At 40.0% G+C, this 24,161-nt stretch overlaps 1 protein-coding gene across 1 annotated transcript in view; it reads right to left on the reverse strand.

The window, feature by feature from the left end:
• lgr4 (leucine-rich repeat containing G protein-coupled receptor 4) overlaps positions 1–20,207 on the reverse strand; it is a 37,526-nt gene extending 17,319 nt beyond the window's left edge. The window contains exons 1-4 of the mRNA XM_084935669.1: positions 19,284–20,207; positions 6,023–6,094; positions 1,232–1,303; positions 306–377 (exon numbers count right to left, since the gene is read on the reverse strand). Coding sequence (XP_084791795.1) covers positions 306–377; positions 1,232–1,303; positions 6,023–6,094; positions 19,284–19,465 — 398 coding nt within the window. The 5' untranslated portion in view covers positions 19,466–20,207. The remainder of the gene's footprint in view (positions 1–305; positions 378–1,231; positions 1,304–6,022; positions 6,095–19,283) is intronic.
• Between the last annotated feature and the right edge of the window lie 3,954 nt (positions 20,208–24,161).

Below are 24,161 nucleotides of genomic sequence, written 5' to 3' on the forward strand. Positions count from 1 at the left end.
AGCAATCCAAAACAGACAGTTTTCAGTCCAGAGTTGAGGCTAAACTTTATTTTCCCTGTGAGACCACGTTTGGAAGTTTACAACCTTTTATAACTAATCAAACAATATATCTAAACAGCACTGTAATACAATAACAAAGAATTATTACAATCTCTGGAGCAGGCCTGTGCATTGCTTCCTCCAAGGTTGATGCAGGAGAGGAAGGTCCACTTGAATCCTTGAAGGATTTTTATCTAGACAATACCCGGCACGTGCTTAAACATGCTGCACGTGTGTGTGTACGTGTGTTCATGCAAATGACTTACAGAGACTGGAGAGAGTGAAGGTTCTTCAGTGCTGAGTTTGGCACCGTCTTCAGCTGATTATTCTGGAGCATCCTGAGGACAAATTGGAAAAAATATATCTGAATATTTCAATTATTTCAACTCTTGTTACAAAATAAATAAATTCATTTCCTGAGGTTCCCGTCCGTACGCTATCACGTGGCTTCACTTTGGCTATTATTACTCACTTTAGAAAACGGAGTTTCCCCGAGCAAATACAGACAACCTAAAGTCTACAAAATCTCCCACAACTTTTGTGTGTTTAATAAACTTAAAACAACATCACATTCCTGTCTAACAATAACTCTAAAGTCTAAAGTTTGCAAACAAATATGAAGAAACAGTAAATGGTGACCCTGACCTGAAGTGAACATTAACTTAGTCTGCCTGAAGCCAATATACAGCCAATTATTTTCATTTGTGTACTTATAAGTAACATGAATAAATCACTGGATCTGACACGCATATATAAAGTTTCCATGTGTTTCTGTTTGCAGTTTCTATTCAAAACTTCCCCTGTATATCAGCAGGACTTTGAACTTTTGGCTAAGTGCACAATCTACAGGACTGTGCTTTGTTTGTCACTCCCTGTGTGCAAGCACACTAGGGTGTGCTGCCTGATGTAAATTTTGGAGTTCTAGCTTTTAAAGCAGAGCATGTACGCAGTTCTCTGTTGGGGGTTCCCATATACACAGTCATAGTTGGGGAAGGGGTGGAAAACTACATTTAGTTTACACCAAGTGTATGCCCAGCCTGTCAGTAACTGACACTGCCACAATGTTCCCGCAAACTGCAATATTTACTCTCTCCCCCAGTGTGTAGAAAACACTGTCACAGCCGTAAGTGCGTCTGTGTGTGTTTGTGGGGGTATGTGAGTGTTGAGATTGGCAGAGAAGGCGAATGCTTACAGGACTTTGAGCTGATGCAGTCCAGAAAAGGCTTCGGGGTGGATGAACGACAGGTCATTTCCTGGAAGTCGACTGGGTGAGAGAGAGAGAGTCAAACTTGTATTTAAGACATTTTTCAAATGATCAAAAGCTGCAAGAGGCATTTAAACAAAAACAGAACAGAGTGTAAGAAAACTGCAGACTCTGTTTTATTTCTGAAGCTATGCATTCAGTTGAGGACTTCTTCATATCCAGCGTCTCTGCATATCATGTTCCAGCTCTCAGGGTGAACACGGGGCCTGGAGTGTCAAAGACATGCGTCTGTGCCCCTGGCCTGTTGTCACTTCATCTGTCACCCATGAGAGATTAGAGCTGTTCCTGGATATCCCCTGCTTAAATCCCTTTCTGAGCCTCCAAAGCATCACTATGAAGTGCTCTTTTTAGAGAGAGTGAAAAATAATTCACCTCTCTGAGGCTGACACAAGCAGAGTTATTCCCTTTGAACAGTGCTGCCTTGTTACATTTATCATCACACAGCTCCTTCAGAGCATTTATGAATAATTTGAGGCTGAGGGGACAACTCCCTTTCCTGTTGGAAACAGGAAATATATAGGAAATATGGGTGTAAATAAGCATGGGACAGACTGACTGGGATACAGAGACCAAGTATCCTATCTAGCCTGAGAGATTAGCAACAGATTTATCACTCTGCAATGCGAGTCAGGCCAGGCTAAATTCCCTGCAACAAGAGCTGCTGGGTGTGAGCCTGAGAATCAAGGCTGAGTGTATTAGAAGACAGTTTATCAGACTTAAAATTTGTCTTTCTTTGCATGTCACGTGTTCAAATTTATTTGAGAGTTAGTGCACTTTAGTGCACAAATTTAATTGGTTGGATTAAGGAAGAGGTCAGGTCAGAAAGTTAGTAAACTCTACACATAAGAAGCAAAAAACACAATAGATTCAAATGTGTCCGCTCTCCCCCTTCAAGATCGTTTCCTTGTGAAGTCTTGCGTCTCTGCCGGCACTGCTGCAGATGTTGGAACAGTCTGCAGGAGTCTCGTGCTGACCACCTGCACATCCTCATTTGTCACAGCTTTAGCAAGGCCCTTAAACTCATGCAGAGAGAAAACATTAACTTCTGTGTCAAACTGACCCGACCTTCATGCCGAAGACCATCAGTTGTGATACAAGCAGGGCATCTGGGATCCAGAGAGCAAACATCAGACTGGGTGCTTCTCATTTGATCATTGACAGGGATTGTGCACTACCCCCAGGCTTGTAAAGCCCTGAGGCATCTGAGGGAAAACGTTTGGCGGAAACTTTCTAAACCATGGCGCGTGCCATAACGTCATTGCACACTTTCCAAAATGAAATTCAAGTTCAAGGGTTTACATTTTATTACTGGGGGAAATCAACGGTGCGTTGCAAATGTGCGCCTGCAAGTGGTCAGAACAGGATTTCTAAGAAGCGCTTCACATGAGCCGAGCTCATGTGAAGCGCTTCACATGAGCCGAGCTCATGGTGAAGTTTGAACTGAGTAACAAACCTGTCATACATTTACTGTGGTGTTATACTTTTTGTTATACATGTTCTTTAAACACTAAGCAGTTTTCTTACAGTTACATGTACACATATTGTACCACAGATGATTAATACAGAACCTTCCTCAGAAAAAGATATTTTGTCATTATCTAAGTAATTTAGTGGTGATTTCTAGTGGTACAAACTGGATGCAATGGACAAAGAAACATCAGGTAACCTTGCAAGATTTGTACATAATGGGCCTTGTGCTGTAGATTAGCAAACTATATCTACAATATTAAACTTATTAAATCTGCTTTCTGTTAGAGTTTATATCTGTTCACATGAAAAAGACTTAAAAATATTACAATTTAATTGCAGAATACCATCAAGCCATTTTATCCATCACAGTAAATCAGGCACAGCCACTTTGCTGCAAGCTTATCAAGTGCAATACATGAAGCAGTGAAGTTCCTGGTCAGACAAATCAGACAGATTAAATATTCCTGCTTCAATAGTCAAATTGGGTCCACTGTTGACTTTATCACAAAATCAAAAAGCATGAAAAACATGCCAATATTTGTTTCTTTTTTTCTGTTAGAGTCATCTAAATAACTTGATAAATTCTGATTTTGGACTTGCATGATACGCATGTTAACATGACCTTAACATTTAGTATTAACTGTGAATGTTTGCCAGCTATTAGAGGCTGCTACCTCACACTTTGAGACAAACCCAATTATAACCTCCAAAGCAGAAGCCCGTAATTCACAACACCAACAAATCAACCAATAAATATAAACATTTGTTTCACTTCCGACTTAAAGTTTGTCACAATGACGTCTTGCAACAGAATTTGGACTGCTAATTATTAAAGACCAGTCTGCAGGTATAATCGTGACTGCAGCACAAGTTGGCACACGCATAAAGACGCCTATAAATCAAACATGACATTAATCTTGTCAGTAACTGTTGAGTCACTCTTGTTCATTTCCAACAGATAGTGACCAATGTGGCTAATTTGATGTGACTAACTCCATGGGAACTCACACAACCCAAAGCTTGTGGTGACTGTCACAAGCCGCTAATTACGACACGCAAACAGTTTGACAAATCGTTCAGGTTTCTCAACATTAAAAAGGTTCCCCGCCTCTTGCATCTTTCAGCAAATTCAGCACATGTCCCCTCAGGGCTTTGATGGATTTCACTGAGGAAAGGCTAAATCCTTTCCTTGTGCAATACCACTCCCACAGGTCTGCCTCTGTCAACAGCAAATTCACTAGAAAATGCACAGTTTTGTAGCAGTAAATAAAAACAACACGATTACTTTCTATCTGGTAAACCACTGTGGGTAAATCAAAACAAGGACCCCCTCCCACACATGTGTAATGCACACCTGTTTGTACAACTATTAGTACAGTTACCTGTGATTATACAGGCCTGATGTCATTTCCTATCTACACACAGCAGACGCAGTCCTATGGTTTGGATTTGAACCCCTCTGGTTTATCATCTGATAGTGAACAATAACAATTTGAACGTGATCTGAGCCATATCGTCTTCTGCCCAGCAATAGTGGCTGGAACTTCAACTTCTCAGAAATGAAACCATGTTATAAAAGCAGGAATACGGAGTAAATCCCATCACAGAACCACCATTTCTTCTTTATATACTTTATAACTCAACAATTTTCATTACACTGTAATATATTAACTTTACTTAAAAAGAAACTAAAAAAAAAACCCAAATACATAAGCTTACATTTACTAAAATAATATGCCAGATTCTGCAACTTATAATTATCAGAAATAAAGAAACTTTTATGTAACCATTTCAATGCACAAAAGAGAAAAAAGATGTGGACCATGCGGCTGCAACCAAAAATATTTAACAAGGATGACTAAAAATAATAAACACATTAATGTTTTAAATCTTTGTGTCACGAAACTAAACATATCAATGCTGACTGACTCAGTTGACTGCAATTCCCTCTTGATACACAGAGAGCCAATCAGTCACAGGTTACTTTAAAGAATATAAACAAACAGTGAGGGAGACAGAAAATACCTCTGTCATCACGTCTGTTGAGCTTTGAGCCTTTGGCAAGAAAGAAAAAGGGTGAAGGAGATTGCGTGACTAAGAAGGAGGGAATATTCCTCCCTTTTCTGTGCTCCTGTTCTGTAAAGGGATGGCCTGCACTTTTTTCTTTTTTTTCCCCTTCTCCTCCTGATCTCTTTCTCCCCCTGTTTTTTACCCTCAGGGCCCATGCATTGATTCACTGACACTGCTGAAGCCCTAAAGCGAAACAGTTGTCCACCAGAATTCACTGAATACTGAAGACTGATACTGCTGATTTGCTCTGAGAAAGAAATGTAAAAACACAAAAAAAAAAAACCAAGGGGGGGGGGGTTAAACAAACACAAAAAATGAGCTAAGGGTTTTTATCAATAAACCCCTGGAAATGCCTTCTCCAGAAACAGACAGCTCAACGGCGGTCAGACAGTTTTGATGATCTAAGACGAGACAGCGAGACAGCGAGACTGGGTGGGTTTTTTTGGCCTTGTTTCCATAGAAACCATTGTTTTGCCCTCTTCCTTCCTGCCTTGCATTCCTACACACAATGCGATGAAAAGTAAATTGCCCCTTCCACAAAGCAGGTTTGAGTGGTACACTCGATGAAGATTCTGCCGGCTGAAAGATGCACAAGGGGCTTGAAAAAAAAAACAACAAAAAAAATACACAACCGCATCAAGTCAAGTGGAGCTGGAACTGCCGGAGTACGTTCACTCGCTGGTCATTTTTCTCGGGGCTGCGTGTTACCTGATACCAGGTAGACAGATTTTTATCTCTGGCACTCAGCAGTGCCGAGCCAGACAGCAAAGTATTTAAAGAGCAAAGAAATAACACCCACGAAGATTAGATGGAACTCCACTCCAACAAAGCCCCAGAGCACAGATGTGCTGCTGCCACCCTGATAATCCCTTAAAAGCAAAAATCCACACAGGATGTCACATGATCGTTGCCTCAATGCATGTTGTCTTACCTCACCTTTTTAATTGAGCATTACTGCACCTTTTATTATTGCCCTTGCTCAATTCGTGAATGGTGAGTGATTCGTAACCTCAGTTAATGCTACGCTTATCTCCCTCAGCTAAGACGAAGGGCATGGTCTGTGCACTTTACAGTGCAAGCTAAAATACCCAGGTGCGTATCATAAAGACCAGCCCTCATGTCAACACTGTACAGAATAAATACATCATTTACAGGGGGGGAGAGGGGGCATGTACTCACAGTTCTTCGAGATAGGGGAAGTTTTTGAATACGTATGCTGGAAGCTCAGTGATGTTGTTCATGCTCAGGTCACTGTGGAAACAGGAAAAAAATTTGTTTGAGTTCACCGATACATTTGCAAAGATCACTTTTCATTCATTCGAGACTCTTGTTTTTTTTTTTTAAGTTGCTTTCTTGGCTTGATTTTGCACTCATTTTCCAAGTGTTCACTTTTATGTTGATTATAATAGTTATCCCCTCATTTTCAACAGCTGTAAAGTATTCATTTAACCCTAGATTTAAATAGTAAAATACTCAAAATAAAGTTTTGCTTAGTTGCAAAATAACCTTCACGTGAAATCATCTGTCTATGAAGCCTGATTTTATCACATAAACTAAACATGCACAAGAGATATTACCGTGATGGAAGATTTTGATTGCATTTGCAGCCTATTTACACAAACAATAGGGTCGTTAGATCATTCGTCCCCAACGGCAGCTTTCTATCTTTGACTGTGCCTGCATGACTCTTCAACTTCAACCAAAAAAAACCCTTGAAAAAGCCCTTCTCTTTAGCCCCAGGGATCTTCATTTTTCAAATCAACAAGTAAAGATAGGCATGTAGCAGCATGAAAAATATGCACAGAGGACTTGATTTGCTTCCCCACCAAACCTAAAGTGTGTGTGTGTGTGTGTGTGTGTGTGTGTGTGTGTGTGTGTGTGTGTGTGTGTGTGTGTGTGTGCAAACCTGTGTTTACATATTAATAATAATAATAATAATAACTTTAAAAGTAAGACTCTATTGTGTTTAGAACTGGCGGAACAATGTTTTCAGCTGGTGATGAAAAGTAAGCGTCTCCAAGAATAAAAGAGCGGAAAAGGACGTATTGGGGTTTACTGCGGATATCACGTCTGGATGCCTACTCCTAATATGTAAAGAGACATCAATCCACAACAGAGACGGATAAAACATCCGGTATTCGCGAATGAAGCAACCCCCTGCACCCCGCTCTCTCTCCCCTCTCACTCCTTTCACTCCCTGAGTGGCCATCTTGAATTTCACTGCCAGATCTCTCTTGGACCTTGTGTGTGGGCCCCTGAATCTTACAAGGATCATATTGCTCTTCCTCTGCAGACCCAGATACACAAACACACACACACACACACACATAGCCAGGCAGACACACAAACACACACAAAAGCCTTAAAAGGCAGGCCCTGACAGAACCCTCATCATCCCTGCAACCTACAGCATGTCCCATCTCCATTTACCTGGTTACCCAGTTACCATATAGACTATATAGACACAAACACACTTGTATCAACAGTCCTTATGGTTTTGTTCCTACACTGACAACATCTCAAGTGGTGTTCCCCAACCACGGCTGCAGTGGTCAGATGGATACATCCTTAACCACATTTTTTAACCTTTTGACTAAATCATCCACGCAGACTGTTGAGTGGCCTAAACCACATGCCGTTCTGGGGAGTACAGGAGGCTTGAATGACTCTATCACACTTCCTCCCCTCCCACTGTGTCTGGCTGCTTTACTCATCAAGGTCCTGGCCTGTCCCTGCTAAGACAGATTGAAGAGGACACTAAAACTGCAGCTGTGATAAATGGTGACAAGCCTAAACGCTTCTACAAACAGGTATCTGCAAATTTCTATCCCGTGTGCTGTTTGGCTTTATTTTAGGAGCAAGGAAAGAGATAATCTGAGAAAGGTATGAGATGTGCTAAGAGAAGAGGAAAATATGGAGAGCTAAGGTGAAGCAGGGATATATATTCTTAAAGTCAAAACATAGGATCTTAAAAAAATGCAATCTAAATCTGTCAGATAAGTTGGGTCAAGGCAAGCAAGCGCTTGCCATGACACAAAAATACTACATATAAAACTGTGCTGAAAGGGTTGGCACCCACACAGACATTGTTTAAAATATTTAAAACATCTCTGAAACTTCTTACATTCAAAAGTAATTATAAAAAAAAACTACAACAACATAGCTATTTGTGACCTAGAACCAATTTCAGGCAATTTTTGGCATCTTTTTAAAATCATCAGATTAAGAAATTAAACAAAGCACAGGTCTGCAACCTGCAGCCTGTGGGTTCAAACTGAGTACAGGTATAAAAATTGCTAAATTACCACAAACAAAGTCTTAACAGCAAGCTTACATGTCAGTACTTACACCTGATAACTACTGGGTGTAACTGTTGCTCAGCCCCTTTAACCACATGATTCATCTCTCTTGGGAAACAGTGTGACAAAATTTCAGAGAGAACAAGAGGACTTATAAGAAGAAGGAAATAAAAAAGCACTTGCGCTGATTCTCCAGAGAGCTAGCTGTCTGACCAAACCTAAACAGGAACCGTGAAAGGGCTTTAATTAGGGTCTGAGGCCAAGATGCCAAGAACTACTGTAAAATAACTCGAGAGGTCATCGGTTCCTGTGGGACACTTCACCGGAAGAGAAAACAATCGCTGCAGTGCTTCACAAATCAAGCTTGCATGACAGGGCCAAAACACAAAAAAGGGGTTGTGTGAGGCACTTTTTATATGCTCCTAGGTCTTGGATTTTTCCAGATCTTGTGTTGTAAGAGCAAAAAAGTAAAACATACAGACTACTGGAGCACACTGTGCCACCTTTTTCCTCAATCTGTAGATTGATGGCTGATCTATTGCATTCTCCGTGTGTGACACTTTCCACCAGTTAGATAAAGAAATGTACAATAAGCAGAAAATGGTAGAAACCTAAATAGAAATATTTGACTTTTTTAAAATAGTCATTCACTGGGTAAATATTTTTAAATTCAGATCTTTGTTTTTTTTAAAATGTGGAAATATACTCTGCTTCAGTGCCTGATACCCTCATGACATACTCACAGCAAAAGCTAAGCAATGCTTTCATGCCACACAATTACATAAAGAAGACATTAACTGCCCCAAAAACTGATTCAAATACACATGAGTATGGAAAAATTTCAACTGTGCTGCTAAAGGCTTGTCAGCTGGGATTGATCCCCATAGACTCGGCATTCTCGTGATGCCTCTAACAATCACAAATTTGAGTTATTGTTTTTGTTTGTGTGACAAACAAATTGCAGGACTTCTTGGTAAGTTCTTAAAGTCACCCAACAGCCACTGGCTTTCATGAACGACTATTTGTGGGCCTCAAAAAACACAAAACTATCCAGTAAAGAAGTAGAAATATAGCAACAGCCAGCAGCCCTCCAACCACAAGCACACCTTACTCTGAGTCTACTTTGTTCAGTGAGGGGCTGAAAGAAGAGAGCAGCTTGCATGTGAGCAGTTGCCTGGCTAAAGGCCTCTGAAACCCTCCACTCCACTGAGCTGGACTAAGAATTAACTGATAATTACAACTAAGCAGGGCGATATAACCAAAAATATTTATCACGATATACATTTGAAAATTTGCGATAACGATATAACTGACGATATAACTGACGATATAATTGACACTAGACAAAATACTTTACAACTCCACAACTTTATTATTGCAAAAAAAAAAACCATTGGTGTATTTACACTTAAACAAGCAGCTGTTTTTTATGTGCATTAAAGTTATATAAAAATTTAACAGTTCCAATGCAAATTCCTCACTGACAGTTTAACCAAAAGGCATTTCCAGTGAAAATTGGCTGACATATCCTGAGCATAACAATGTATAATATCCACAAAACTTAAAAAGAGGTTATACACACACACGCACAATATGGTAATATTATGTTGAAGCACAGTATGTATCACTCCGCGAGGCTCCTGCCTACAATAGCCGTAGTGCTCCGACAATCCATCAAGTGGTGCGACTTCGTAGCTTAGCAAAGTCGTACTAAAACATTTGACAGATTTTTGAGCACCGTGTACCACATAAAATAGTTTTGAGGTCAGTAAACACAACCAGAATTCATACATAAGGCACACGGGATTATAAGGGGCACTGTCGATTTTCAGAAAAATCAAAGGATTGATTTTAAGTGTGCCGTATTTTCCAAAAAAAAAAAAACACGGTAATGACGACGGCCCGCTAGCATGCTCTACCAAAAATAGTGCTTTGTTGTGTATCTGATGGACGAAAGCTAAACCAGTTCCACACCACTGAAGCTGCAGCATTTTTACAAACCAATTCTGGTTCATCCGTTTCATTCAGCGATCCGCTTTCGCCCTTTTTATTCTCCGTCGCCGCCATGCTTTTTCCACCATGTGCGTCTGAAAACAAAGGCACTGCGGATGCGCGTTTTACCCATATTCTATCGCGATATTTCATTTTCTTATCGTTGCCCAACATTATACCGGTATTACCGTGAATGGTATGATATGGCCCAGCCCTAATTACAACTATCTTAAGAATGCTGTCAACTGCCATGTATAAGAAAATTATTAGGACAAACCTTAATTCATGGAAAATGCATGCTATATAACATACATTGAAAAACACATAATAGCACTTATTAATAATATTAATACACTATTATTAAGTTAAGCAGGTGGTTATGTCGGCTTCATTTAAGCTAAATTGTGACAAAGCATAATCAGAAGACCTGTTGCTATGGCTACAGTTCAAAATCCTTGCACACCAATGGTGGTTCAACTGTTGACCTGAACAACATTTTATTTGCTCTGGTTTTTAAGTGAATATACACCCACCAGCCACTTCATTAAAGACACATGTTCAACTAGCTCATTGACACAAATATCTAATCAACCAATCACATGGCAGCAACTCAATGCAATTAGGCATGCAGACGTGGTCAAGGCCCCGACTATATTCTGGTGGCTGCTTCCAGAAGGATAACCTGCTGTGTCACAAAGCTCAGATCATCTCAAACTGGTTTGTTGAACATGGCAATGAGAACTCAAACACCCTCCATGGTCACCAGATCTTAACCCACTCCCGCAGGGATGTCAAACTCAGATTAAATTCTGGGCCACAATCTACACACTTTGATCTTATGTGGGCTGCAGAAGTAAAACTATAGTTTCTCTCACTGTGAATAAGTTTTACTATACATTTAATCAATGAACTATACACTCAATCTTAATGTAAGAAGAGAAGAACATTTTCAACATTATTTCACAGAATATATACGTGGTAAAGAAATGCTGCTGTGGTAAAAAGAAATCTGTCAGCATTACCTAAGCCATATGTGTCAAACTCAAGGCCCGCGGGCCAGATCATTTTATATAGATTTATTATTACTGTTATGCATGGCCCGGCGATATGAGGTGCTAATAACACACAAACAACAGATCCCATAATGCAGCGCTGCAGCCTCCTTTTCGAACGCTAGGCTACCCAGGTACATTCCCGCGTCAATCAATTCAAACTTCTGTTATTGCGAAGCTAGCCCCTCACAACGGCGAAGAGAAAAGTTGATTCTGAAAGCAGAGCTTTTCAGCACCGGTGGGAGGTTGAATATATGTTTACAGACATTTCTGGTAAACCCGTGTGTCTTATTAGTGGAGCTAATGTGGCTGTAATTAAGGAATTTAATTTAAGACGGCACTACGAGACAAAACATCAGGATAAGCTGAAAAACCTAAATGCAGAGCAGAAACTACAGAAAGTAGAAGAGCTGAAGAAGAATCTAACATTTCATTTGTCACCAGAGCAAAATCACAAAGTGAAGCTGTTGTGAAAGCAAGTTTTATTGTAGCAGAGGAGAAAGCCAAATCAGCCCGGCCATTTACCGAGGGAGAGTTTCTGAAGAGCTGCATGATGAAGGTGTGCGACGTCTTATGTCCAGTCAAAACGCAGATTTTGGCAAATGTGAGGCTGAGGAGAAATACGATTGCTGATCGGGTTTGTGAGATGGCCGCTGATTTAAGAACACAGTTGTGTGAAAGAAGCAAAACCTTTATTGCATACTCTCTTGCTGTGGATGAAAGTACAGACATGATGGGCATTGCGCAGCTGGCCATCTTCATCCGTGAAGTGGAAATATTGGACATTAAATTGATTCACGGGACGACAGGAAAATACATTTTTTAAAAAGTATGTCAAAGTGTAACCGACATGAAACTACCCTGGGACAAACTTGTTGGACTTACAACAGATGGAGCACTGGTGTTGTGCGGTGAAAAAAAGTGGACTAGTCGGCGGGATGCGAGTAAAGATGCAGGAGGAGAACTGTACCAGTGAGTTAACAGCATATCACTGCATCATACACCAGGAAACGTTGTGTGGTAAAGTCCTAAAAATGGAGCATGTAATGATCACTGTAACGCAAACCGTAAATTTTATCTGAACTAAAGGTTTAAATCACTGTCAATTTCAGTCTTTTATGTGGGAAATAGATTCAGAGTTTGCCGACATTCCTTATCATACAGAGGTCCGTTGGCTGAGTTGGGCAAAAGTTCTCAATCGAGTTTTTGAGCTCAGCAAGGAAATCTGTCGGTTCATGGACATGGCATGTATGATACGGTGAAGGCATTTCAAGTGAAGCTATCACAAATGCACCAGTACAACTTGCCTCACTTTCCCTATTGACAAGTAATGTTGAACCAAGTCAGCGCAACAGTGTTCCCAAATGCGCACTTTGCTGATTAACTGAGCGCACTGAGTTAGCACAAAAAGAGAATTTCGAGCTGCTTCGCAACCCATTTATGTGGAAACTGCACCTGTGCAGATTCAGATGGAGTTGCAGTGTAATGGTACACTCAAGGCAAAGTACAACACTGAATGGCCCGCCCAGTTTATTAGTTCCATTCCTGAAGCAATGCCCCAGCTCCGTCTACATGCGGCTCGAACCTTGTGTATGCTTTCATTTTTTTTTTTTCTGGGGTTTTTGGCAGCATGTTCATATTTCTAACTTGCAGAATTTTGACAGGACATATTTTTATGAAGAGCAAAATATTTAAAGTTAAAGTTTATTTTTTAAAGTTTATTTATTCTGGAATAATATTCCTGTCTGTTTTTATTCATATTTATGTTTAAAAAACATTGTTTTAGTGTGTTCAATAAATGTTTATCTTGTTTGGCCCGCAACCTAAAGTGTGCAATGAGTTTTGGCTGTAAGAAGTAAATGTGTAAAATTACAGAAATTAAAAGGTAAAGGGAGAGTCGGGCTCTATCCTAGCAAAGTTAGAACCAATAAAGTGTCAGACAGTCCTTAATGGGCTACAGGAAAAATAAAATACAGCTTTTAGAACAATAGATTAAATGTAACTAATGTACTACTGACCTACCAATTTCTGGAAGAAGAACTGAAAATGTGCACAAAAGCCCATCCTGTTATAAAGATATGCGATGGCATTTATGAGGGTATTACTCTGAGCTATGGCGCAGGTTGCACAGCAACACTGCAGTTAAACTGTTATATTGTAAACTATTGCACAGGGCAGTAACTGATTGTCAAGTTTTGCAAATGCTGTTGGAGTGATTAAAAAAAATAAACAACGAACCACAATTTCAGGTAAAAAAAATTTAATTGCAGTTAGAATCTCAGATTAACAGTTAAATGTGGCCATGAATCACTCATGTTTTCTTAAACATTTGGTCATTTAATGTTAAAAATATTAAAATAAAGGAACCCAATTAAAAGCAACTGCAACTATTATGGGGAAAAACAAATAGAGAGTCGAAACAGCTCCACTGAACGTTTGGTTTTTTGTTTTGTTTTTTACTTTAATCTGGTAAATTAATTACTTTTTGAGAATTTTAAATGACTGGTCTCTACTTCACTGGTTGACTTATTTTACAAGAAAAGTAAGTTATCACCCTTCACAAATGACTCCATTACATCAGTGATGTGGAGCCTCGTAATTCACTCATAACATATAATTAAGGTTGTTAAACAGTTCAAGATACTGAACACAAAACATACAATTAGATTAATGCTAGAGAACACTTCACAATAATTTAGCACGACAGCAAATAGACAGGGCTCGCAAAATCGCTAGCCCGACGTCCCGGGGCTAGCGATTTTTCCAGTCAGGCTACCAAAATCTATCTCTGCCCTGCCCGTCGGGCTATCGTAGGAAGGGAAAATATATGTCAATGCTTTTGCATTCTTTCGGAAATTTCGTTTGAATTTGCTTGTTTTTTTTGCTTTCACTTTGCAATCGCGCGAACTGTGTATAGAGAGCGACAGTACTGATTGGTGAGTGACGATAATTTGCGCACCAATTCCTCTGACATCGTCTTATCAATCGTTAGCTTACTATGCAAACATGACAAGTGAAATCTCCCGCAGCAAGCTTAAACATGTGAGAGGTTGATCGCGCAGAGAATCGCTGAGCGTTAAGTGAGTGCGTGTGTAAAAGCAGCAGGATATATATTTTAGTTCTGCTGAGCCAAATAAGACAGGTCAGGGTGAAGAAGTGACAGCCAAAGAAAAGGTTACCACAAAACGGAAAAGTTATGACAAATCAGACTATAAGGCAAAAAATAAAGTGCAGCTTTATGGTTTCATGGACAAAAGAATTTCTGTGGCTGCAATATGACGAGCTAAATAACCAGGGCTGCACATAAGTGGTCCGCAGGTGCATTCGCTGTCAAAATAAAAAAAGGCGCACAAGATAAGAAGTTGCAACGCGTGTTTGCGTACATAAGATTTTCTGGAGGAGGACAGACATTTGTTTAGAACTCTTAAAGATGTCGAAGAAGCAAGCTCCTTTAAGCAATTACTTTGGTGTTCCTCCACCTCCAAAGAAATGTCAGAAGGACTCCGAACCACAAAAGAAGCGCGTATTCTCGGAAAAGTAGTTGCAGGAGGTGAGCTGGCTTCAAACAAATGATGAACGCACAGAGATGTGGTGCGGAATGTGCCGTGAAAATCCCACTCTAGCGGACAAAAACAGTGCATTTTATATGGACGCAAACACGCGTTGCAACTTCTTATCTGGTGCGCGTCTTTTATTTTGACAGCAAATGCGCACATGCGGACCACTTATGTGCACCCGTGTAAATAACATAATGTTCTGCCGGGTGTGTTGTTGGTTTTCCCTCGATTTCTGAGTCGACAAGCGCCTTTGTTACTGGGACCAGTAATTTTAAGAAAGACCCCCATTAGAACCCATGAGAAATGCAAGAAATGCATTATTGCTCAGTCTGCAATATCTTTCCCAGAACAAACACCAATTGCAAATAACATACTAAAAATAAACCTGAAAAATCTGTTTAGAACAGCGTACTATGTTGCAAAGAGTGAACTACCACTGGCAAAATTTAGCAGTCTTTGCAAACTTCAAAAAGCAAATGGCCTAGATCTTGGTTCCACTTGCCTCTTACCCGTGACTTCAGTGGAAATTTCAAATTCAGGATCTGACACAGGCTGATTCATGTTCTACACAGTTCTTACAAGTTCATAGAAATTTCTGTTCAATTAGAACCAAGTATTTGAGTTGATGATTGTAATTTTTATACAATGTTGTAATTTGTGTTTCAACAATTTTTTGATTAATGTTTTGTTTCCGTTACAATATTATACTTTAATGTATAATATTGTAAAGGAAACAAAACAGGAAACAAAACATCAATCAAAAAATTGCTCTCTTTTTTATTCGGGCTACTTAAATTTATTTTGGGCTACCAAAAACTGAAGAGTCCCTGCCCGAAGGGCTACCAGGGATTTTGAAATTTTGCGAGCCCTGAAATAGACAACATGATGATAAGCATTTCATGTGTATGTGTGAGACAAACTGGTGGCTCTGGTATATTAATGGCCAACAAAGCATGGTGGATGACTCATTTTAGTATTGAAGTACTTAATCCACCAACTAGTTGGTGGGTAAGCTACCAGGCTAACAGCTGTAGTTCAAGTCCATCCACAGGACAAGAGATCTACTGGAGAGGCAGCTGAATCCAATCATTTAACATCCACCATATTACCTAAGTGCCACCCCTAAGCTGATTTCCCAGACTGTCATTTGCATATCACCTGCCACAGATTAGATTCATTTTCAAGGATGTGGTCTCACATCCTTTTGAGTTACCCTAAAACCTCTTCCAGTTATCTCTCTTTGACATTCTAGAAGACCAGACACTTAAGTAAAAAATCTGAAACCCTGAGTTTCTTGTAGAGTTTTGAAGAGAATTTCTGAAAAATCTCTGAACATTTGAAGCTTTGCAGGTGGAGGACGGAAATAGGTATACCAATGAAGCTCAGTGTTAAGAACTCAGAGAGGATGTTGATATTCTTCCATCCACAGCTCATCCTGTTTGGAAGCAGGAACTACTTACTGGCTCCTTTCACCTCTGCTGACCAAGAACAAAAGTATCATTCAGTTAAAAATGGATTGAGGGCACCAGTGGTGAAGTCGGCAAGCTCTACCAGCAGAGTGCAAGACCCATGACGCCACCCCTCCATTCCCCTCCCAAGTCTCAGGCACCCTCACGCTATGAAAGGACCTAACATTACTGAGATATCAGCTCTAACAATGCCTCTATGCTTGCTTAAAATACACACGTTTGTGCAGACACTGTAGCAAAAGAGAAACCTATGTGGACACTCTGTGACAGGTACACTACAAGAGTGTTTGCCTTGTCACTGGCTGAGGGGCCTCTTCTTCCATCTGTTTTTCTGTGACAGGCCTGGTTCCATTATAGAAGCCAAAACTCAAGCCCCTGTGGGCTGAAGGTAAGAGTCCACGCCAACAATGTCATATGATTTATTGTAAAAATGCGTTGTCTCCCATTACCACGTTTATTTTTTCCTTCATGACAACGATACACTATTCCACAACATTGAGATCATTTCCTTACCTTTGGGCACTGAATCTGCTGCTGTGAGTGAGCACACTTGTGTTTGTTTCTTCACACACCTTCTTTCCTGATGCTGGAACCCACCAGCCTGGATATAAAAGGTTCTACTTTTGGAGTGTTTCTGATTCTAAACACATGATAAACAAATGGCCCTTACTGTAGTGACAAAACGCTCATATGAGACATTTCCTTTACACTTCAGCGGGCCATTGTGGATGCATTAGCCCCAAGAGAAGGAGCCCTTGCAGCTGCAATATGTCTCACTAATCCATCATGATCTCTCCCCCCCCTGCTCCACATACAAAAGACGGAGGGAGTAAGAGAGGACAACTAAAGTTCAAGAGACCAGGAAGGGAAAAAAAGAGAGGGGGACAAGCAACCTTTCACATACTTTAAGTCTCAAATGAATACATTAAGCGGTTTAAAATGTGTCACAGAGCATTTAGATTGCTTTGAGTAGGACAAACTATGAGAACCAAAGACACCACAAGCTCGCAAACAACACAGTGTTTTCCTTTTTGCCATAAAACTAGCCAACAGAGTAGCATGGAGAGCAGCAGTGTTTTTCTGTGAAAACACTGCACCATATTGTAATTCAGATGTCATAATATAGTGGTAAACCTTTTATTTTGTTTTTACCCAGAGGAGCAAGTATGCCGAGAGGTTCAGCTGTAAGCCTCATGCGCCATGCAACCATTTCCCCTCTGTTTAGTTCACCTCACACCTTCAACAATGGGAATTTCAAGTGGTACACTGTCCATTCTGGTGCAGCAGGGCTTTGGCCGCCGTTCTTAGAAGGCAGCACAGCAGCACAAAGGTTTCAACAAACAAGCCTCTACACTTTTCTGAAAGTCGCATGCACTTTTGCACATTTAACAAGGCCCAAACTCTAAATGGCTGTTCGCATGTGTGAAGCTCGAGTGTGTTTTTCACGCAGGAACTGGCAGAGTCAGTGACTAAAGAGTTACTTTAGTTTGTGATTAACCCAGAAGTTGTGACACAAACTCTTTCTTAGTGGGCCAGTCATCAACTGTATCTGCACTGCTCCATAAAAGACCAAACCTACCTGGTCTCTATTTGCTCAACTTGTTGTAAAAATGAGTGCAGCAGTTAAACATAGCCAGACTTGCTGTGAGAATGTGATAAAGGAACAGGCTTGACTCCTTATTTTATTCTTTCAATCTTACAGTAGAGGGAACAAGACACTGCTGGCTACCATCCATGCATTACTCACCCAAATCTAGCCCTATTTGTGATCACAGCACTTGGTACATTACTCTATGATTCCGTCATTTTTCCCACAAAAACCTTTAGAGAAACAGTTGGATAAGTTGTGGCTTTACCTGGAGGATTTATTTTAAATATATTTGTCATACTTGTGTGTACACGTCAGGAGCTAAACCAGTTGTTTAAATATAATATTTCCACATAGACTGTCCATGCAGTCTGCACAGATTACAAAAGACAGAGAGAGTAAGACGGGGGTTACCCATGGTTCAGGTAAAGCAAAAATCAAAAGAAACTTTAACTGTATTTGGCCCCTAAATGGACAGTAGTTTTGTAGCGCTTTTCTACTCAATTTGAACACTCTAAGCGCTTTCTTACAACAAGCCTCATTCACCCATTCATACAAACACTTTTAACCCAACATTCACCCCTGACTGATGCATCGGGGTAACTCTGGATTCAGTATTTTGTGGGATCCAGGGATCGAACCACAAAACCTTCCAATTTACCTCCTGAGCCACAGCCACCCCCCTGGAGAACATTTCATTGATCATGGCAAAAGTCAGACATCACCAAGTTCAAATGTACTTTAAAAAGGCTTCCTGAAGCTGGGCAGTATTTAACCATAACAATCGCAAATAGGTAAATATGTGTATTTCATTTCTTTGCAGTGTTTTCCTTTTTGCTTTATGTTGTCATGCACCATAGACGACAGTTTTGCATTAGATCAAGTATTGCAGAATCAATGTATCGTGGGAAGCTTCATAGTAGCATCATAAATCTTTCACTTCTCAGTGTCTACTGCTTTCACTCTATGATTAGTAGCAGATATTTTCTCATAAGGAACCACTTTTAGTAGCAAACCAAGCAAAAAGTTTCAACCTGTGCTTAAAAATGACTTTATTCACCTGTTCTGAAAACAGCTTATGCAGATCCATCTATCAGCTGATTCCCTGTTTTAAATAATAACTGATAATCTAGTTAGTTATTAGCTGCAATCATTACACATGTCATTACAACATTAATGGAGGCCGTGCTGCTATACTGATGCTATAATAGTGATAAGTCCTGAAGATTCAGCTGTGTATAGTTTGTTTCTGAACTACGCCAGGCTTTTGAATGTTGTGATGCATTAGATAACAGGTCAGCCTTTGTAAGTCTGAAATCCTAACATCCACGGCAGGACATTCCCTCCATCTGCACTAAGTTTACCCGGTGATGTTCAATGGCCATCACTCACTTAGTTGTAAACACAGTACAATAAACGATGAGGCAGTTTTTAAGTGTGCAAATAGCTTGTGTTTCATCATAGATGCTTGGTTGTCACTTACAGGTAGTAGGTGAAAGTACTGAGCCCGGTTGGGACGGCGGTCAGCCCTCTCCCGGAGCAGTCTGCACCCCCATCTTCATCGCAGCTGCATGAGAGCGAACAAACGGCCGTCGACTGCCCTTGACCGGTGGCACCGGGGCGAAGCAAACACCACAAACAGACCCAAAACAGATCCACACGCATTTTCTCCTCTTCGGTTCAGGTGGCAGCGACGGGAGAGGGGGGGGGAGAAGTGGGGCCTTTGTTTGCGGTTTAATCTACTCCGGACGTCGTCTTCTTCTCATGTGGTTTGGTAGGTTGTGAACCATGAAGAGGTGAAGCCTAACCGACGCTTTTCAAAACAAAACCCTTGCGGTTCAAACACTTCATACATTCACAACCCCGACCACACAAAACAAAAAGCAAAAAAAAAAAATGTACCCACAAAAGCGTTTAGCTAGCTCAAAACACAAACACTGCCTTCGAAGACGGCCAGTTTACCTTGGTGGGAAACATTTCTCTACCCGTGTGTCGTATTAGTCCGTGAAAATAAAAGTAGCTCTGCTGGCGACAGGAGCTGTAGCGTACCTTGCGTTCTTTTTGCGTTTTCGCTGTCCCATTAAATAACCCCCCTCTGTAAAAGAAAAGAAGAAGAAAAACACTAGCAGTGCTTGTTAGTGCGTCGCTGAAAGGCTGGTCCGGGGGGCAGTCAGGTCTTCAGCTAAACATAGCGGACGTTTGCGTCCCGGTTTGTTTCCTTGCGGGAGATCACCGTCAGTTTTCAGCCATTCCTCACGTTCCTCTCCTCTGCTCCTGACATCAACAGCATGCTTGTAGCTCGGCAGGCACCCTACCGGACAACCTGCAGCACTGGGCCCGGCCTGTGTAACACTGAAACCTGCACCACCGCATCAGGCAGCCAACCACTGCACACTCCCCCACTACACACACACACACACACACACACATACACACACACAAAAGTCAGGTAAAAGTGCTCACACATGCATGGAGGACCAGTACGGCTGCAAATTTTCTTGCATGATTGTGCTGCTGTGCATAGCCAGCTGCTTCTTCAGCCTTTCAATTGTATATAAGCATGAAAACTTCTCAAGAGTAATCGTGCAGTAAACATGTGTGAACATGCGCACAACATGCATTAATGTACTTTAATGGTTGTTACATGCACAGGTAGTTCATGGTGCAAATACACAACCCAGTCTTATATATGTAGTTTTACATTATATTTAAGATAAGATATAAATTATTATACAGTTAGTACATCTCTGAATAATCGTCACCAATCCAAAAGATTGTTTTTTAAAATAATTTCAAATTCAAATTTTATTTGTCACACACACAACCATACACAGTATGACATGAGGTGAAATGCTTGTAGCTGTGCAATGCAATGCCCGACCATTAAATGACAGTAATTTATTAGTAGTATAATGTAAGTAATCAGTTCATGATACATTTATAATTAAAAAGCTGCTATTTTAGCAGTAATGAATCTTTTAAAAAGTTTTTTTAAAAGTCCACAATACTTGCGAAATATTGTGTTTATAGCACAGTAACACATCCAGGTGCAGTCTTTTACATAATATATTTATTATGTAAGATTTTTATCTTGGATGTAACAGGTAATGTAGTACAAGTATGTGATTTACCAAAATGGGAATAAGCACATGTCATTCTGCTTTAACTACTTTACACTTTGAATGTAGTGACTGGGCACCAATAGTTTTGCTCACTAATCTGCCCTGACAGATAATTGACTGGGTGTATACTTGTCAAAGTAGATTTACTACGTACAGAGTTCACTTGAGATCGCATTATACATGCATGAATGAGCCAGGTAACTGTGCATGCAGTGGAGGATGTCAATAAATGTAGATATCATTGTAAACATATAGCGAGAATTAGTTTCAAATCATATGACAACAATCACACATAAATGTATTTTTTTAAAGTGTGCATGTTTTTTCTTTCAAACCTCAGAAATGTGACGATTAAGGGAAAAATAATACTGTGAAGGCAGGGTCAAAGACTCCTTGTTTTAAAAGGGATTACATATTGTTGTTTTTAGGGTTATTTTTTTATCATCTTGTCTATTAAATGTGCAAGAGACAGGAAAGCACTCTAACGAAGCATAAATCAACAACTCCCATCAAAGAGCTTTGAGCAAGAAAACAGTAAACCGCCAACAGCTCCTGCCAAACTGTTTTGCAGACCACAGCTTTTCCCTGAAGTGCTTTGTGTGTCTGTGTGTCATTAAAATGTGGGCATGTTGTAAATAACTAATCAGCTAGACTTGGCCTGCTGAATTTGGGAAAAACTACAATTCTAAAGAATAAGGCTAATAGTTTTAATAGTTTTAACATTTTAATGACCAAGTGAGTTTCAAATGATTTACTGCCTGTGTTAGGTTTTAATGCTTACACAAAGTGCGATCAAAAAGTTTCACAACTGTGAAAAATAAAAAGCAGAAACTATAGGTACATTTCATAAGTCCATTATCCCTCTTAAAGGATATTCTTATGAAGTGTGGCGTCTCCAGCACCCTTATTATGTTTTGAATCGCACCCTGGATCGCACTGTAGTGATGTGTCGGTCGCGAACGAAACAGAGCCGGATCTTTGAAGTGAACGACACAAGCCGTGGGTTTTTTTTTTCTTTCTCTCACCCTCTCTCTGGTACTTTTTTCCTGCTTCACTCCGCATGTGAGCCTTGTGCTTTGCGCTGGGAAGAGGGGGGAGGGGCGGTAGTTACACTCGCAGTAGCACAGGAACAGAGCAGGAGGGAGAGAGAGAGAAAGAGAGCCAGGGACAACAACGTCACATTAGAAAGGTATAGTAATCATCCACAACTATTTTCAGTTGCAGATGATAAAGGATTCAGAAAGTTTATTCATGCAGGCCCATATGACAGAGAATGTGCATCTTCTTTTTGTTTTTATATTTTAATTTATATTTAATTGTGTTGTGGCTTGCAGTGTTTTGTGTTGTTTCACTTTAAATTTGTTTAAAAGGAAAAAACTGAAAATTTAAATAGCTAAAAGTTGAAATGTGAATAGTTGGTTTTTGTATAATATGATTTTATTTATTACATTTTATGTGGAGTGAATAAATAAAAGTATATTTACGGTGGCCCCTAGAGACAAAGCACGTACAAACTCCAAAACACGTAAAAACTCCAAAACACGTACAAAAGACAACAGAAGTGCTTCAGAATGCTAGGCACAGTGTTGAGCTTTTGTTACCTAGTGGCTACACAAGCCAGCAAGTACCAACAACCGCATTTGGTATGTGGTAGTAACAGGTAAATGAACTTTTTTTTTTTAATTATTTGAATATATATGAGTGCTTGTGTATAAATACACAAATAATACACATATGCTTTCAATTGTGTGATTTAAGTGATCTAGGTAGCTCTGTTTTGGAAGTTCAGTTAACGCTAGAAATGTGTTTTGGAATTTGTACGTGCTTTTTGGAGTTTGTACATGTTTTGTCTCTAGGGGCCACCGCATATATTTATATATAAACATATATAAATAAAACCACATTTTTTTACATTAGTAATTTCTTTTGTGCATAATTTTATATTATTGTTAATAATAAATTAATTAAAGCAACAAAACAACCTGAAGAGCCAGTTTGGAGCCGAAAGAGCCGGCTCTTTTTAGAGAACAGCACTGAATTCTGCATGAATTTCAATTTGGGGAAGAGGACTAAGTCTCAGAGAATGCCATCTGGTGAGTTAAGTAATGGTATAGACTGGGACAGTAACTGTAAGGTTACACAGGTTATCCAGATGAAATTCAACTTATCAGGGGGAACTTTTCTGTTGTACATATATTCTAAATTGCCCTTAAGTCTGGTAAGGCATGGTCTTGCATTTGTAATATAGGCACTTTATGTGTTTTTGTAAAAGTGCATTCAACAGCTCTTTTCTTCTTATTTTTTGAGCCAGCACCATTTGGTGCACTGTGACTTTAAATGGCAAGAACATTGCATTATATGCAGGAATATGCAAACATTCAATACCATCATTCAATTAAGTGCTGACTGCAAACATAAACTGGCACAAGAAGCTGCAATGCAACCAGAGTAAACCCACAGACTTCTACATTAACAGCTTGTCTTAAACACCACAGCAGTTACTTCTTTTTTGTGTACCCAATTTAGTGACCTTGCACTTGCTTGACTACTCTTTTTTTGTTTGTTTCCATGATGAAGAAATTCCTCTTATTCGCTAACTACATACAATTATAGTTTAACAGCACCTGACACTCAGAGCATCTCTACTGTTTGCATTATAGGATAATTAGTGGTCCATGGGCAAAAGGGCAATCAACCAGATAAGGCACAAGGCGCACAGGGTGTGGTGACTATGTTAGGTATTTGTGTACCCAGAGGCACATGGCGCACCTGCGGCACAAGTGGTATTGTATTACTATCAATACAGTGTGGTGTTTACTGTTTGGTATCTAAATCAGGCTTGCATATTCACTTTAACCTCCTAGGACCTGGCGTCCACATACATGGACATCAGATTTTGGGTTGTCTAGACCAAAATACTAAATTTTGCTCTACAAGGGCTTGATATCCACTTACGGGGACATTTTGCTGCCACTGTTCCATCAAAATTTTAAACAAATATCCTCATCCTCAGCTCTCATTTTTCTTAGGAACAAAAATCGGGTAAAAGAAAAAAATCTGTGATTCTTTGTTTTTACATTCATTGGGTCCCAATATGCCCAAATATCAAAGAGAAATTAATAATGCATGCCGTGGAAGAGTTCAGGTCTTAGGAGGTTAAAAGGACTCTCGGCAGTCCTTTGAAAAACTAAGTACACCCCACGATTCAGTAGATTGTACTACTTTTAGCAATAGTAGGT

This window comes from Perissodus microlepis, chromosome 1 (genome assembly GCF_051167445.1).
Source record: "Perissodus microlepis isolate ML-2025 ecotype Zambia chromosome 1, ASM5116744v1, whole genome shotgun sequence".
NCBI lineage: Eukaryota > Metazoa > Chordata > Actinopteri > Cichliformes > Cichlidae > Perissodus > Perissodus microlepis.